This window comes from Nuphar pumila, chromosome 6, assembly GCF_984573655.1.
Source record: "Nuphar pumila chromosome 6, dmNupPumi1.hap1.1, whole genome shotgun sequence".
Classification (NCBI taxonomy): Eukaryota; Viridiplantae; Streptophyta; class Magnoliopsida; order Nymphaeales; family Nymphaeaceae; genus Nuphar; species Nuphar pumila.
In genome coordinates, this window is record NC_143254.1 from 106,104,670 (window position 1) to 106,122,195 (window position 17,526).

General features: G+C 38.5%; 1 protein-coding gene across 1 annotated transcript in view; it reads left to right on the forward strand.

Annotated features, from left to right (window-relative positions):
- The window catches only part of LOC149835557 (DNA/RNA polymerases superfamily protein), a 49,653-nt gene extending 36,459 nt beyond the window's left edge, over positions 1-13,194 (forward strand). The window contains exons 11-14 of the mRNA XM_090008586.1: positions 378-489; positions 5,766-6,097; positions 12,566-12,798; positions 12,886-13,194. Of these exons, the coding sequence (XP_089864712.1) occupies positions 378-489; positions 5,766-6,097; positions 12,566-12,798; positions 12,886-12,985 (777 nt within the window). The 3' untranslated portion in view covers positions 12,986-13,194. The remainder of the gene's footprint in view (positions 1-377; positions 490-5,765; positions 6,098-12,565; positions 12,799-12,885) is intronic.
- The last annotated feature ends 4,332 nt before the right edge of the window (positions 13,195-17,526 follow it).

Genomic DNA, 17,526 nt, shown 5'->3' on the forward strand with positions numbered 1-17,526 from the left:
TCAACATAAAATATAACAGTGTAAGAACAAAGAATGAAATATAGTTTTTTTTGAAAAATAAAATAAATGTTTTCCCCTGATATTTTGCCTGTGAAAATCTAAGTATGGTGATAAAATCAGACATCTACATTTAAATGATAATATCAGGATACTTAATGTTTTAAAAAGCTGCTAAAATTTCATGTTTGTTTTTTTTGTTATATTTTCGGAAATATTTTGCAAATTTGTGTCACTATGATTTATATAACATTTTTTTAATCACTTAAATTCATGGAACTCATTATGTTATATATATATATTCTCTTGTATCCTGGATTTACTGGAGTATGCATGCACAGGATGGCACTTACTCATAATATTATATCTATAAATTTCAGGTCCGAACTCGAGCTGTTTCACTGCAAAGATATATTTTCTCAAAGGATGATATACTTGCTCATGCTTCCAAGTTGCTAAAGGCAGAGCTGCCTATTTCATTGCGGCTGATTGGTACAAACGAAGCTGCTATTTCTTAATATTATTCTTGTGAATGTTGATATGTTCTTTGTTCTATTTGCTTATCCATTTCCGTCGTAATGTGTTTATTCTGTATTTTTCCTGTTTTTCTTACTCTGTTATTTATTAATCGCTTATGTGTTTCTAAACAAGTCAAATATTCTGCTTTTGCAAGTCTTATACTACTCTGGTCCTTTAATTAATTATTTAATTGCAGTTTCTACTGATTGATTTTCCAGATGATGTTCATGAAGATACAGGTGATCCGAATTTTAGTACTTGAATATGTCAGCTGATCTAAATTTTAGTAATCACTATAACTCTTTTGGAAAGCTTTCTAAGCTATGTCACACAGACTCTTCTAACAGGCACCGCATCCACGTCGCACCGCACCCAGCTGGGTGCGACACTTGGACACAGCTTCCTTTGTGTTAGGTGAAGTCAACCAGACTGAGGTCCATTTCTATCCAAAAGTAGATTCAGTTAACCCTAATCAAGTCCATTTTTATCTATATTATATATGTAAATACATAAATGCACACACATACACATAGTCTTAACTTAAAACTGTTAAAAATTATATATATATACCCTTCCTGCACACCCGCACCCAAGTTTTTTTAAAGTGCCACATCTCCGCATTCGCACCCGCACCTATGTGACAGTTTCTAAGGCATATTTCCATCTCTAGGTTGCAACACTTGGTAGCGTCAGGGAGTCTGGGTAGATCAAAGTTGGTAGTGCCTATGCATGTATAGGCATGTGAAGGTTGTAGGTTGGCAAAGGGTCATGCTTTGCCATTTGGGATGGGAGATAGAGAGTTTGAGAGTCCCTTTGAGCTTGTATATTTAGATGTGTCATAGATGATTGTACAAGATATAAGTGGGTTTACTTCATGAAGAATAAAAATGCACCTATTTGATATCTTTAAGAAATTTTATGTGATGATTGAAATTCAGTTTTTTGCTAAAGTGCTTTATGTTGATTCAAGTGGAGGGTATGTTAGTAGTATGTTTGAAAAGTTCCGCAGGAAAAACAAAACAAAACATTAGAAGTCATGTCCGTACACTCTTGAGAAAAATGGTGTAGTAAGGAGAAAAAATAGGCACATTTGGGAAACTACTAGAGCATTACTCTTTGGTGGATGTGTGCTTAGGGACTATTGGGCAAATGCTATGTACATGGAAATATACTAAATTAATCGTATGCCATTAGGGACACTTGAAGGTATATCTACATTTCAAAAGTTATATGGAATTGTCCCTAACTATAAGATGATGAAAGTTTTTGGATGTACATGCTTTGTACTATTGCCTTGTAGATACATAGACAATCTCTGACTACGATATGTAAAGTATTGCTTCTTGGGATTCTCTCATGGGCAAAAGGGATATAAGTATTATGATCCAATTGAGTGAAGAATTTGGGTATCAAGGCATATTGTGTTTCATGAGGACACACCTTACTTTGGTAAGGGTGTGCTAAAGGAGAATGAAACTATTGTTTTTTCCTTCTTAGTACCATTTTTTGAGGAAAGAAGTGCTGATAAGAGGCTGGAGATTGGACAGGAGGCTGTAGAGAAAGCCAATAGATTTGAGCAAACTTATGTCAGAAGACAAGAAAATGTAGTGGAAATACCTTTTTTGGATCAAATGAAGGTAGTAAAGGCAAGAAACTTAGAGGCCAATTTTGATTCTCACCCAACTAATTCAGAGAACATGAGTTTAGAGTTATTTTCCACTCCTTAGGTATGTAGAAGCTTTAGAATATTTGTTTCTCCCACTCATTTGGTGTCCTATGATTTCTTTTCTCCTCAGTATTGAGCTTACTTAGCTCTGATCTACTCGGATGTTGTGCTTAACTCTTATGCAAATATTTCTTCTAAAGAAGAATGACAACATAATATGGCTGAGATGAGTACACTTGAAAGGATGCATGCTTGGGATCTTGTAGAACTCCCACAAAGAAAAAATGTAGTTGGGTGCAAGTTGATCTATATGATTATGACTTAAGTAGATGTTCAATTGAATGATATAAGGCCAGATTGGTAGGTAAGAGATATAACCAACAATTTGGAATTGACTTTGCAGAGACATTTGCTCTTGTTGCCCTCATGACTACCATAAGAACATTGCTTGTTGTTGTTGCATAAGGCAATTGAGACTTTGACAGTTGGACGTGAAAAATGCATTTCTTAAATGGAGACTTGGATGAGGAGGCATATATAGAGCCTCCACTTGGATATTCAGATTCTCAGGTCAAGGTGTGTCGGTTAAGGAGATCTCTATATGGGCTTAAATAGGCACCTCGTGCTTAGTTTGATAAGATTAGCACTGCTGTGAGATCCCTTGGATTTGAGCAGAGTCGTCATGATCCTGAGAGTCGTCATGATCCTGCTTTGTTTGTGTCTTCCTTTGCTTAAGAAAAGTGTATATTGCTCCTGTATGTTGATAATATGATTGTTACAAGAGATGATTTCTAGAGAATAATTGACACCAAAAGCAAGCTGATTGACATCTTTGAAATGAAAGATCTAGGAAGGTTGAAGTACTTCCTTTGTCTTGAGGTTGCACATTCAAGAAGGGGCTCTTCCTATCACAACATAAATATGCAACTCATCTTGTGGTGAAGGTTAGGTTGGTAGATGACTCCAAAAAAGTTACTACTCTTATGAAGACAAATATCAAGCTGAGAATGTCAGATGGAGAAAAACTTGAGGATCCTGTGGTATACAGGCCATTGGGAAACTTGATATCTTTAACTATCACTAGGTCAGATATCACCTATTCTGTGCATGGGGTCAGTCAATTTATGAGCTCTCCTACTTTAGTACATCTCGCTGCAGTGCTTAGGATTATTCGGTATGTGAGAGACACTGCATTTTTGGCTGTCATTTTCATCTTTATCTTCTCCAAATATTAGAGCCTTCTGCGACTCAGACTTTCGAGTCCTGTACCCATCTTTTCTTAATGTTTTTGTCATGCCTTTCTCACCTATTCTTGTGTGACATATCATTAATAGTGTGATTTAAGAGTTTGTTGACATACCTAAGATGGTAGAGTTTTTGGCTTTGAGAGATGCTTGAATTCTAATTTGAGCTTCTTGGGTCTTGGTTAGTTCTATTTAGAGCGGATTGATTAAAGGACTAGCTAAATCCCAAGCAAATCTTGTCCATCTATGTAACATAGGTCTATCTAGGGACCCAAAGTACTCGTGTCAACATGGGTTGGTAGCGGTATGCTTTGGGTTGGGTTGAAGTGTTGAACCTGACTCAGAATCGATAATCAAAGTTCCTTTATTTCCTTCCCTCCCTCTCTCTTTTTAAAGTGATTGTACCACTGTCTAGCTTGTGGCTGTTGATGAGTGACAGATAATGAGAAGGAGATTGGCAGGGTGTGAGGGGTAGGGGGTGTGGGAGAGAGAGGTACCTGGAGTAGGGTGCTGCTGCTGGTGGCCAGTCGGAGGAGAAGGGGGACGGGTGTGTGGCAGGAGCCTTAATCTATTTCTCCACCTTTTTGAGACAAATTCCAACCCAACCCTAACTTGTCAGCTATTCACAAAAAGCTGCCAACATTTTGATAAAATTACATTCAGCCATGCCTTTATAGCATGTCTCAAAAAGCATGCTTAGTCTTAAAAATCATTCAGTTAACTGTAATTGCTAAAAAAATTGACTAAAAAAGCCTTTATTTTTTTTCATTTTAAAAAAAATCATAAGATGTGTTTTTTCGAGAGAAGGACAATATAGAAACTGACCTTTGGATCATATTTTTCTTATGTATATGTCAGATTTTACGAGGGTACAAAAAATCAACAGCCTACAATGCACCAAATTTTTAGACCTCAAAAACACATGTTTTTATGTCCAACAACTATGATTCAATTTATTCCTACTATTTTGACCATGATGAACACATCCATGAGGTCAGATTTGGTCAAAACAACCTCCCCCTATGAGTTCTAAAATATTTGAAAATTTAACAGCTCAAGAGATCATATTTTTACATTAAATGACTATGATCCAAGGTGCATTCCTTACCAAATAGACCATGCTGAATGCAGCCATGATGTCAGATTGGGTCTGTAAGGCATATATATATATATATATGAAAAGTGGTAGCTGCTTAATCCATAGGAGTTTAAATGAGATGCACGCTCACTGAGCGCTCATCTCACGTGCATGATGGATGCTCAGCACCCGTTTTGTGCAAAACACCTTTAGTACTTTTGAAGCGCCGCTAAAAGCCCCGTAGGGGATGCACCCAGTATTACATAAAAGCTTTTGAAGTGCCATTAAAGGGATTTTTGCTCATTTTTGTGTGTTTTTGCGCAAAAAAAATGCTGAGCATGCTTTCATCAAGCTGCTATTGATCAAGCAGCTCTCTCTCTCTCTCTCTCTCTCTCTCTCTCTCTCTATATATATATATATATATATATATATATATATATATATATATATATATATATATATATATATATAGAGGGAAACTGGAATATGTTTACCAACCAAATATGTTTGCTGGTTCATACCAGTAGACATATTTGGGAGACCAGTAAACAAATATGTTTTGTTCAGAGCATCCTGATTTGCAAAAAAACCTATGAAAATCTAGGTTCATACCAGTAGACATATTTGGTTGGTAAACATATTTTAGTTACCCATATATATATATATATATAGATAGATAGATAGATAGATAGATAGATAGATAGATAGATAGATAGATAGATAGATATATAAACCCCCGCACCCATCTTTTAGAAATGTTTATTGTTCACAATTCATACCCTTAGCACCCACTCCTTTGTCACAGGATTGATGGAATATGTTTCAGGAGTCTGTTGGTATACCTAAGATGGTAGGTTTTTGCTTGGAGAGAAATGCCTGCATTCCAAGTTGAGGTTCTCGAGTCCTGGCTAGTTTTATTCAGAGCGTCCTTGATTAAAGGGATAGCTGGATACCAAGTAAAGCTTGTCTATAGGCATTCTCATGGAAAAGTTGGAACTGCTTATACCTAGTTAGTGATGCATCTGACTTCTGCCTGTGGCATGCCTGGGTTTTATCTAGGATTTTCTTTTTAATTCATATGCTTTATTCTGTTTACTTTAAGGTCTTTATTTGCGATTTCAAATTGAAAAGTGAAAACCAGAAGTTTCCCAAACTGTTGAATATTCTTGCCATATGCTTCTTTTGCGCAATATATTTTCTATTCAACATTTATATTTAAGTTTTTTATTTTCAAGGAATTGATGGTGCTACGTTTTCATAGGATTACGCATGTCACACTTCAATGATGAATTGAGTATTGGAGATCCTATGCAGAAAACACTTTCTAGCTTTATCATCTCACATAATACATCTGCCAAAGGTGCTTCATGTGATAATTTCTTTGACAAATATATCATCGATGATTGTCCCAAGGATGACACAGGAATTGCTCTTCCTCTCAAAAGTCAAGATGTTTCCCTCTCAGATATTGATATGAATGAAGTGGAGAGTATATCTGATCTTGGTATCCTATCTGATCCGGATCCATCATCTGAGCCTCTCACCCTATGCAATGCTGGAGAAACACAGGAAAATGTTGTGGAGCAGCTAAAGGTGTGCCCTTGAACTCGAAGTTTAATTTTTGATGCCACAAGTATTTGCTAATTATAATCTAATTGGATGTACATAACCTAACCCACTCTTCTGCATAGTTATTAATAAGTTTCTATCTCATATCATCATCATCATCATCATTGTCTGTTGGGTGGGCGATGTAGCCAAGCTGGAGGATTACTGTTGGTGAGACAGTGAGGCACCTTGGTTAAAATTGTTTCACTCTAGCCGGTACACCTATCTTATTCAACCCTACTGCATAATGTGTTTATCATGTGAAAATTTGCTGTAAATGAATAATGAGAGTTAAATATTTGTTAGATGCAAAAATATCCACATTAATAGCATACCAAAATGCAGAGTGCTCTCCCAAGAAAGTGAGAGTCGATACTTGGCCAGGCAGATTAGAATACTTAATGAAAAGCTGCAAATACTGTGATATGCGTTTGTTAAAACTGAATTTAGGCTGTGAATGGCTCTGTAAGGATTTCTTGGCTTAAGCTTATGAGATAGCTATCTAATTGCAATGAACATTCTCAGTTGAAGGGAGTTAGCAGCATGTTCTCCTGCAGCTATATGATGTTTGGACATCAATATGGTTACCATTATGTGATTTGATGGAGTTTTTGTCTTGGACCACAGACTGTAGTGGACTTGGAATAACTCACATGCTTACCACAGAAAAAGAAAAAGATTACAAGTGACACGATTGACTTCTACGAAGCCTAACTATATTTCAGATATTGCTGAATCTTACTGGATGGGAAGATTGCTAGCATGGAGTATAGGATCTCAAACTAATTAAAATTGTGTCTATAAATCAACCAGCCATATAATGTAACTCAAATATGACATGGAACTGTACATGCCATGATAAAGTCTTTATACTTCTCAAGTTATACTTGTAACGCCCCAAAATTTCGAACCTTATAAATTCCTTGAAATAGTTGGAAAATTCCTTTTCTTTACAGAGTTTATTTTTAAATCAGCGGAAACGATTTCTTTTAAAAGAAAAAAGGCAGGTTTGACAACCTTGTGCACGTTAGCGAGAAAACAAAGATTTACCATGGACGATCTGCAATAATACTTAGGAAATCATTCCTTCTATTTAAAGAGAGTATCAAGTTTGTACAAAATTTGGGTTTTCTCAAGGGAAAACCGTATCAAAAACAAAAATGTCCAGGAGAAGCACTACGAGCAGAAACAGTGGATCCTTAAATCATCTCGCAGTCGCGCCATCGCCTGATGCACCTAATCGTCACATGTGCCCATGAAATGGGTTAGTTTTGCGAAAAACTAGCAGGAGAGTACAAAGACAGAAAGAACTAAATTAGGCATAGATAATTTATGCAGCAGGTAGTAACGAGCAAACTAAGCAGATAGACTGGAGGAATAAGCTAAGTACAACAAACTGAAAAGGGTGTTCATGCTCAATTTAGTTATTACTTGATAACCGACCATGCGGGTACATACATGGCACGTGAGTCGAAACAGTCGATTTCAAGCCGAGTGTTCATTATGTTAAGTATTTTAATATACCTCGGTTGTCTGACTGAATCCTATTCCTATGGAGACGACCGATGGTCGAGAGAGTAAGTCCCCAAGGCCTGATAGGGATGCATCCAACTTCTGCAGAAGTGTTAGGCTAACTTATGTAGCCCCTATCCCTCCCCCTAACCTCCGATGACTGGGGAAAAACGGGTCTTTTGCCCTTTTTGAAAGCCATAAATGGACTGTCTATCGGAGTTGGTACCCTTCGTCCTCTCTCTTGACGAAGCAAGGTTGAATTGAGCGCGACGGGGTTTCTTAGCCGTTGCCTCATTCTTCATGCTCTGGTCCATTAGACCGAAACGAGCATCTTGCCTATGAAGGCGATCCCACTCTTATATGTGTTTTCAACAAACTGCACTAAGCATTAATCGATGTCATAAGACTCTCTCATCCAATCGTCGTAGTACTAACATGTCTCGCATGTTTAAGAAGTACACTTACGAGAAAAGGATACAGGTCCTTAATAGGAGCCTCGGGAGTGTGTTTCGCAAAGATATAAGGTTTTTAAAAACTAATTTAACATATGAAATCTTTCGAAACCACACACAATCTTGCCAACCTAAGGCATGTGATTTTCTCGAATCTGACATCCGATGACGCAGTGTCTGGGTGCTATGTAAGTCACGACACTGGTTTTGGTAAATGGGTTTCACAAAGGAACCTATCACCCAACAACTTGGTCTTGCTCCAGATCAAGGGTTTTCCCAAAACATATCGGGTGGAAAGAGGAATAGGTATTCCTCTCGAATACACTGATTCTATGGCAAGGAAAAGAAACAAAAGATAATAATGCGAAAAGGAAGTGCCTGGGCGCGAAGCGCGACGGCAAAGAGGAACTGCGAAAGCAAGGGACAAGGATCGCGAAACCGCGTCCTTGAATTAAAAGATAGTACGTAGTAACTATGAAAGCAAAAGCCTGGGCGCAAAGCGCGACGGCAACAGAAACAGAAAGTGCGTAAGCAAAGGACAAGGACCGCGAAACTGCGTCCTTGAATTAAAAGACAATAAGCAGTAAATACGAAGGTAAAAGCCTGGGCGCAAAGCGCGACGGCAAACTGAAATGCGAAAGCAAAGGACAAGGATCGCGAACCGCGTCCTTGATTTAAAAGTGTACTTATATACATATAAGTATATAAATATATCATTAAGTCCTTTCGATTATCAATTATTTAAGCTTGATTTAATTATTTAAGTCCTTGTGCAACTTCTCCGACCTTGGAGTATTGCGAGAATGAAGCCGTCTACGAACGTAAGTGATCGTCGGTTTAGTTCGCGGGGCGCGAACGGGCTCCGTTGCGTAACACTGCAAAAGTATGTAGTTAAGCATGCATAAAATAAATATAGATAGGGAGAAAACTCAATTTCTCCGCAATCCAATGCAGGGGTCATTGGCTCCTACCGTTGCGAAAGAGAACGGGGTAGGGTCCAATGACCCATGTCGTTAAAGGAGATGGGTGCAGGGGCCATCGGTCCCTGCCGGATTTCTAAAGGAGGGCGAGGGCCTTCGAGGCCCTTGCTGGGTGTTAAAAGAAGGTGGGGCAGGAGCCTTCGGCTCCTGCCAGCCTTTCTTTAAAAGAAAGGAGCCGATGGCCCCTACCAATGAAATGAAAAGGGTGGGGGAGAGTGCAGGGGCCAAAGGCCCCTGCCGAGCTTTTGCTCGACAAAAAAAAGAGACAGGGGCCTCTGGCCCCTGTCGGTTAAAAGAGGGGCAGGGGCCATTGGCACCTGCTGGGTTTTTCCAAAAGAAGGGAGGCAGGAGCCAAAGTGGCTCCTGCTTCTCTTTTAAGGAGAAGAGTAGGGGCCATCGGCCCCTACCAAAAGAGAAGGGCAGGGGCCTATCGGCCCCTGCTAGAAGAGAAGGGAGAGAGCGCAGGGGCCAAAGGCCCCCTGCGGCTATCTAAGAGGTGGCAGGGGCCAATGGCCTCTGTCGTTCGTGGAGAAAAGGGGGGGGGGGGGGCAGGGGCCATTGGCCCCTGCGGGACTGAAAAAAAGGGGGCAGGGGCCGATGGCCCCTGCTGGAAGGTGAACAGAAGGAGGGGGGGGGGGGGGCAGTCGCAGGGGCCTTTGGCCCTTGCCTGCCGTAACAGGAGAGGAGACAGTGAGGGAGGGGGCTCACCTGCGGCTGCCGGAGAGAAGGGAGGACGCCGGGGAGGTGGTTGCCGAGGAGGGAGCTCGCCGGAGAGGGTGGCGCCGTGAAGGGGGGGTTGGCCGGTGTCTGCAAGGAGAGAGAGAGATGGAGTCGGGGGAAGATAGAGCAGAGGGGAGAGACGAGAGATGAGAGAGAGAGTCGGGGGGGTTGGGGGAGGCTCGTAAGCCTTCCCCTCTCCCCTCTCGCCTTTTAATAGGGAGGGGGCGCACACAGGGCTCGCCCCCTGTGTCGCCGGAGGCTCCCCTCCCCCTGTGGGCTGCCAGTTCCCTCGAAAAGGGTTTTCGAGGGGCTGGCACAGGTTGGATTCGGGTCGGGTCTGGACCCGACCCGGGTCCGATCTTAAATTTTTTTTACTGGTTTTACAATACTTCTCTTTTGAATATTTAAGGTCGGAGGACTCGTTTATCTCTTGCCAAAATGTTCATGTAAAGAACAGTTGGATATTGATAAACAGTATGTTTTTGGTCTTTCCTGATCAAATGTGTTTGTCGGCCAGGATGAGCTTTGTGCAATGTTGACTGAGTTTGCACTTTACAGCATTTGAGGATGTTTGAAGATGTTCTTAATTTTCATTGATGGCTTTAGTTTGTCCATATTTCAGTTTGTTTCTTCTGCTATTTGTTCTATGATCATCATCATCATCACCATTAGTAGTAGTAGTACAAAGTTACCAGTCAAGGAAGCGGGAAGCGAGGCACTTTCAAAAATTTAGGAAGCGGGGAAACGTGGGACCACTTAGAAGAAAATTACGAACCGTCTCGGAAGCAAATCGGAAGCGACCTAGGAAGCAAAGGGGGAAGTGAAAAAAATGAAAAAATGGGGAAGTGAGGGGGAAAAGTGGGGGAAGCGCGCTATGGGAAGCGCGTTTCCCATAAAAGGGAAACACGCTTCCCATAAAAGGAAAGCATGCTTCCCAAAAAAGGGGGACGCTTCCCCACGCATTTCGGAAGCGCGACGTTTCGTGCTTCCGAAGCGCGCTTCGGGGAAGCACGCTTCCCCTTTTACCTAGGCGCTTCCGGTAACTCTGAGTAGTAGCAGTAACAATAATTGTTAATATTGTTATGGTCTATCATTGCACTCATATTGGTAACTTGTATAATTTTCATTCCTTAAAAAGCTATGCTCTATCTGAAACATGTGAGGTACTAGATATTGTGGCCAATTAATTATCACATCCTATGGATCCATCTATGTTTGAATAGTGAGACTATTTGTATTTACGACAGAATATCTGATATGCCAGTATACAACAACAACAACAACAACAACAACAACAACTACAACTACGCCTTCATCCCAAAACAATTGGGGTCAGCGATATGAACCAAAAAAGAAAATCATTCTGGGTCTTCAACATGAATCCTTCTCCTCCAATCATTTCTGTTCAATGCCATGTCCTCGGTGAGGTTCAAAGCATTCATATCCTTTCCTATCATCTTCATTCAAGTCTTCTTAGGCCTACCTCGACCTCTTTTAACTAATATATTTTCCCATTTCTCCATCCTTCTAACTGGAGCATCATTAGGCCTTCGCCGAATATCTCCAAACCACCGTAAACGATTCTCTCTTATCTTATTTTCAATGGATGCAACGCCTACCTTCTTACGTATCTCCTCGTTCCAAATCTTATCTTTTATTGTATTTCCACACATCCATCTAAGCATTCAGCTATACTCATTTTTTGAATATGATGTCTCTTGGCAGCCCAACATTCTGTATCATATAGTAAAGCGAGCCTAATTGAGTATATTAATTCGGTATGAATGCCAATATACTTGAGTATATTAATTTGGTATCCTTATCATTGGGAAAATATTTTGGTATACCATTTTGACAGATATAGCTAGTATCTTTTAATATATTGTGACGTTATAAGGATATCAACACATTCAAATATCAGCACAATAAATGTGTTTGATAATTATCATGATAATAACATGATATGATCACAACTTTCCAGTGTTTTGTACATTTTTCTATGATCTATTTCTCAATCCTTACATGCTATATCTTAAAAACTTCTCTACCTTTTAATTATATCTTCGTAAAAAAATCCTACTGAACTATTCCTTTCTCAATTTTGTATTATTTTGTGTTTTTTTCATTGTTGACATTTTCCTGAGGTTTATAACACATCCTTTAATATCCTCAGAAATTCCTCATCAAGATATAACCAAAACCATTGTAGGTGTCTAACATATATGGCATATCCAATGAAATACAAAAAAAGGTTTGCCATTCATAAGTAGGTTGGATCTCAATGTTTAATTGTACTGATCCATGTAGTATCAACATGCTCGGGATTGAGCAATTTGAAAGTTTCACATATTATTGATGATGTCTGTTCTCTGGATCAGCCATTTTTTTTTGTTTTTTATTATCATTTTTAAAATTTTCCTTTTGAAGACTATTTGTATTTTGAACGGCTAGATTCAAAACATTGTAGGTGGTAAATGGTATGATGCTGTCATATTCAATGCATCCAAAATAGAACCTTCTCTTTTTTCGCCCTGATTTTCCCTGTTGTTTTGCTTGTTACTTCTGACTATTCCAAGGGAATATCTTCCTGTGAAGTTTTAAGAATGTAGAAGATATCTATAATAATGATTGTTTTTTCTCCAAAATTATAAAGCAAGATCTGGTAGCTTGCGGACATTTTCAGGGGAAACTTGACAAAGTGGTGCTTCTTTGGCTCTTTTGAGTTTGGCAACTCAAATTTTCAGTGTAGTGGAATTGAAGTGACATGAATGCTTTTGCATCTTCCACAGTGTGAAGCTGGCAATCTGGGTCCAGCATGTGATGGAATCAACCTTCTGGATTCCTCTGGAGTGAAAGAACTACCTTGCTGGATTGACGATTCTAGATGTTCACTCTGTGGGCTTGAACTGCCTCCAAGTTTCTTCATTGAGAGGCAAGAACACTCTGACTACCATCTAGCAGAGATGATTCAGAAGGAAGAATCTCAACATACCCCTGCTGAAAGGACTGTGCAAGCGCATGGGTATTTTGCTCTCTCTCTCTCTCTCTCTCTCCTCACTCTCTCTCTCTCTCTCCATTTAATTCTGTACTGTAACTTCCATTATAACAGGCCTGGATATATTAAGAAAAGTGGGAGGAAGAAGCACAAGTCATCTCGGAAAGAAGTTAAGCATATTCCTATTGACCTGTTTTTTGTAAAAGAGAAGTAACTTTGTATGCTTTTTCCTTTTGTATGGTTCTTTGTACTCTTCTGCTTAATTCTTCCGTCTCTATATATATAAATTTTTTTTGCCCACTTTCCTATTGGATAATACACTGATATTGCAAGCTGGTGACAATCTAGCTGGGACTAAACATATTTGTACAAGTTGCAAAATGTGTTGTAATAAAAAATTAGGGAATCATTGGCTCTGTCCAAGGTTTTGGTGATAATTATCATCTAAGTTTCTGAAGATCACCACAAGCAAATTCAATTATCTTTATGATGTGAAACTTTTTGAAAGTACGTTTCTATAAGTCAAAACTTTAGTGAAGCTTTACTCAAAAGTTGTAACTTCTGCAGCTTGGTTTAGGTTCTATTTCCATTTTTTACTGCACAGATCAAGATGGTTATATATGGCCCGGAGAGAGTTATCAATGTAGATTTAAAACTATCAAATTACTGCTGGAAGTTGATGGGTTAAATCAAATACTCAAAGGTATAGACTTGGGATTTTGTATGATGTCCTAAGTTGCCAAAGTAGTCCGACCAAGTCCCTTGTAAGAGGCATGATGGAAAATAGCATTGACAAAGGATGACTGTCCACTCGAGCACTAAACTAGCATTGTCATACAAGGCATCATGTAAGTATGATTAAACTCAAACGAATGTTTAGATCTTTATGTGAATCAGCCTCAGATTTCAGCTAGATAAAATCATGACTAGTATCGCAAGGGTATTGCAAAATTTCTTTTTCTTGCGAAATTTTGTTCTATATAAATGATGTTTTGTTTTTCAACCCCTTATTTGCATTCAGTTGTCTTATTTTCACAACCCTAGGGTTCTTTTGGTCTCAAACCGACACAATTGGCGATCTTTCGATGACATTTTGGCGACATTTCAATGACATTTAGGTTTTGCGAAAATCTCTTATGGTGGTTCATCGGTATTGGTAAACCTCAAAAGCATGGCCAACACTTTATCGACGGTAAGTTTTTTCTGTAAAAGCATGTGACACTTTATTGATGGTGAGTTTTTTTAGTAAAAGTACGAGCGACACTTTATCGAAGGTGAGTTTTTCTGGTAAAAATATAAGTGATGAGAAGATCGACAACACTTCATCGATGAAAATATGTGAAGGATGATGATGAAGAAGGCAAAAGTTTTAACGAACTTTGAAAATATCGAAGGTGAGTTTCTCAACCCTTTTTTTGCATACAGATGCCATATTCTCTCAAATCCTGATTTTTGGTCTCCCTCCAACGATTTTTCTAGCGAATCTCTTGCGAATGGTGGAGGTGAATAAGAAATTTTTTTTTTGCACCCCTCATGTGAAATTCATGAGGAATTTCACAATCCCTATGCAAAATTCTGAATATATCATGGGGGTTAAAAAATTCTTCACGATTTTCACACTTATAGTACAAAAATTGTGACACTACTTGTAAAGTTCATCAAGAGTTTCACGCTGTTGGTTGCAAAATTCTTGAAAAACTTACAGAATAATTGAAATATTTGCGAAATTCATGAAGTTTTATATGTGATAATGCCATTTTTTTCAGTGTGCAAAATTACTGTCGCATTAAATGGGATATTTCATTTTCGATGACTATTTCTTGCGAAACATACGTCGATGACACTTCATCGATGGTAATTCATCTTGTTGCTGTTTTTTTACCCAAAAAATGAAGTAATATGAAAAAACACAAAAAACAACATGGATTTTAGATGAAAATATATTTTCAACAATATTTTGTTCACTAAAAAATGACTAATGTATGCTAAGATACAACTTCGAGAACGTTCTTAAAACACGAGCGGCGCAACTGTGCCTATTCTGGTGATTATATAATATTTTTCAGCCACCTGTGCCGAGAATTCGGGGAAACAGAAAAAATAACAGAAGAATATCAAGATGTTAATTTTCAATGCCACCAATATTACATCGATCTGATGAACGGTTGGAAAGAAATACCTGAAATACAGACTATTCGGTTGTAACTGTTTTAGATCTCAGAAACAAGAATCCTAGATGGGTTTTAGGTTCTAATTAAAAACAAAAAAGTTCGAGATATGTGTTTCAGCTTTCCAACGGCTATAAAAATATGAGTTTTCAATGTCGGTTGATTGAGATATAGATTTGAGAACAGAAGCTGTTCTCAATTTTTTTAGAAAATTGACATGGGGGTTGCAAAATTCGTGAAGTTCACATATGAGAAAGATAAAAAGGTCATAAAAATTTGAAAACATGTGAAGCTGTCTAGTTCACGGATTTGGTAAATTATGGGGCATTTTCTAAAACACATCATTTTTATCATACAATACATTTATTTTCTGGATAATCATTGGGTCATATTTTTTAAGTATAAATGAATAATTTTTGACCGATGAAATTTTCATATATTTTGGGCCATTGTTTTTTCAAGCTCTTGAAGGACCTTACATATGGAAAATACATTATCATTAACCCATTTTCTGCTAAGCAAAGCATGTAAATCAGATCTACCGGGTTTGATTTAAAAATGACCAAAAATAACATGAAAAAATGGTGATTTCTACTCGGGCACAATACTTCTAATAGTACACGCACAGATGCTTGCACTTGCACCGTACATTGGAAACACTTTCTAATAAAATCTGTTGGATCGGAATTGAATTAATGTTTCTGGATATGAAACCTGTACACATGTTTAAAGCTCCTAACGTGAAGGGTTCTTTAGTGACAACCGATCTATCAACCTTTGGATCATGTTTTTTCAAGGAAAAAAACTTGTTTTTTTCGGTTGAAAAATATTGGTGCATTACAACCATTGATTTTTACGTCACCAGAAAAACCTGTACTAATGTTATATTTTGGCGATCTAAAAGTTGGTTCCTACTAAAAACAGCATGTAAGTCACATGTATCAAGTTAGATATGTGAATTTTCTGGTGATGAAAAAAGACAAACATATATAAAAAATTAGCTTTTTAGGTTGATTGTATCAAACATTAACCCGTTTAAAGTTGAGCTTGTTCTTTTTTAAATGATCCGAACTTTAGCCAAATCTAAAAGTGAAAAAAAAAGTAGGCAAATTTTGTACCAAATGTGAAAAATAGAATTTTCCCATGCTATATTAAGTGAGTGAAATTCCTTCACATGAATATTGTCACTTTTTTTATGCATTTTTTGGCTCAACAAGCTCAAGCCAAACTAGAGTCCAGACTCAAAGTCGACAAGCTGAACTTGAACAATCATATTGTGGTCCGAGCTTGGCTCATGTGTGGACCTTATTAAAACCTGACAGTCACTTAGTGTGTCCAAGTTAGGGAAACCGTCACCAGTACTACCTATGTAAGAGTCACATCATTCGAAACCGATCCAACCAAGCTAATTGGACCCACTAAATTGCCTGGCTACTTCATATAGCTGGATTCATTGGTAGCCCTACCAGATGGTTGTGAGTTGACCATTTTTTTTGAGAGAACGATATATAACATTAATATTAATAGGTATATCCGAAGAATTCAGCTAGGTGGTGTGTGATGAGGTATCACACCCCCCCCCTTACAAACAAAAAATATAAATCAAAATGCAAATCAGAAAAAATGTTACAAGAAGACTAGCGTCTAACCCAACAGGACCAACGTCCAACCCAAAACGGTTTCCATGATGCTGGATTTTTGATCCAGACGGGGACCGTGAGTTAGCCTCAAGTTTCAGTCCAATTTCCCCCCAACCAATCCAAAGAGAGATCTGGCCATTTGCATTGCATACCCTTTCCTTAACCTCCCATCGCAGTTGGTATAAAATACAATGTAGACTGCAAGTCTTTCTCTTGAAGATGCGTTGATTCTTCTCTAGCCAAATGAGCCTCCAAGCTGCCAATATCCAAACACGCCATTGGTGGCCTTTGGAATGCAACTGCAATCAATGCCTCCCTTGTGAAGGATATGCTGTCCCAATCTATAAAATGATATTTTCATGCTTGATGCAACAAGGAGCTAATGGAGATGCAATTACAAAATAGGTGTGGTGTGGTCTCTTCTTCACAATGACAAAGGGAACAATGACTAACAAGTTCGAAACCCCGGCTTTTGAGTCTAATTTCTATGTTAATTACATCATGGAGAAGCATCCAACCCATAAGAGATCCTCAAAGCGGAAGCCATGTAAGTGTCAGTGTGCCAAGGAACCGGTACATTGTTGATGTCTTGAAGACACCATCACCAGTGAGTGACCAAATGACCGTGTCCTCTCCTCTAGATAAAGACCTTTTGACAATAAGCCCAAGAGTGCTGTCCATTATTGGAAAACTGAATCCGAGGGTTCCCTTCTAAGCATAATATCCCACATCTCCACCTTATTGGATAAAAAATCACACACTTTATCGTATGTGACTCTAGTTGCTTAGTATAAGAGAATAAATGAGTCCTTTAGTTTGGTGTCACCACCCCATATATCATGCCAAAATAAAGTTTCAATACCATTTCTTATCTTTATCCAAATCGCCATATTGAAGTGGTCCATTGCCACCACCCATCCCTTCTAAATCCCAAAGTATTTTTTTCA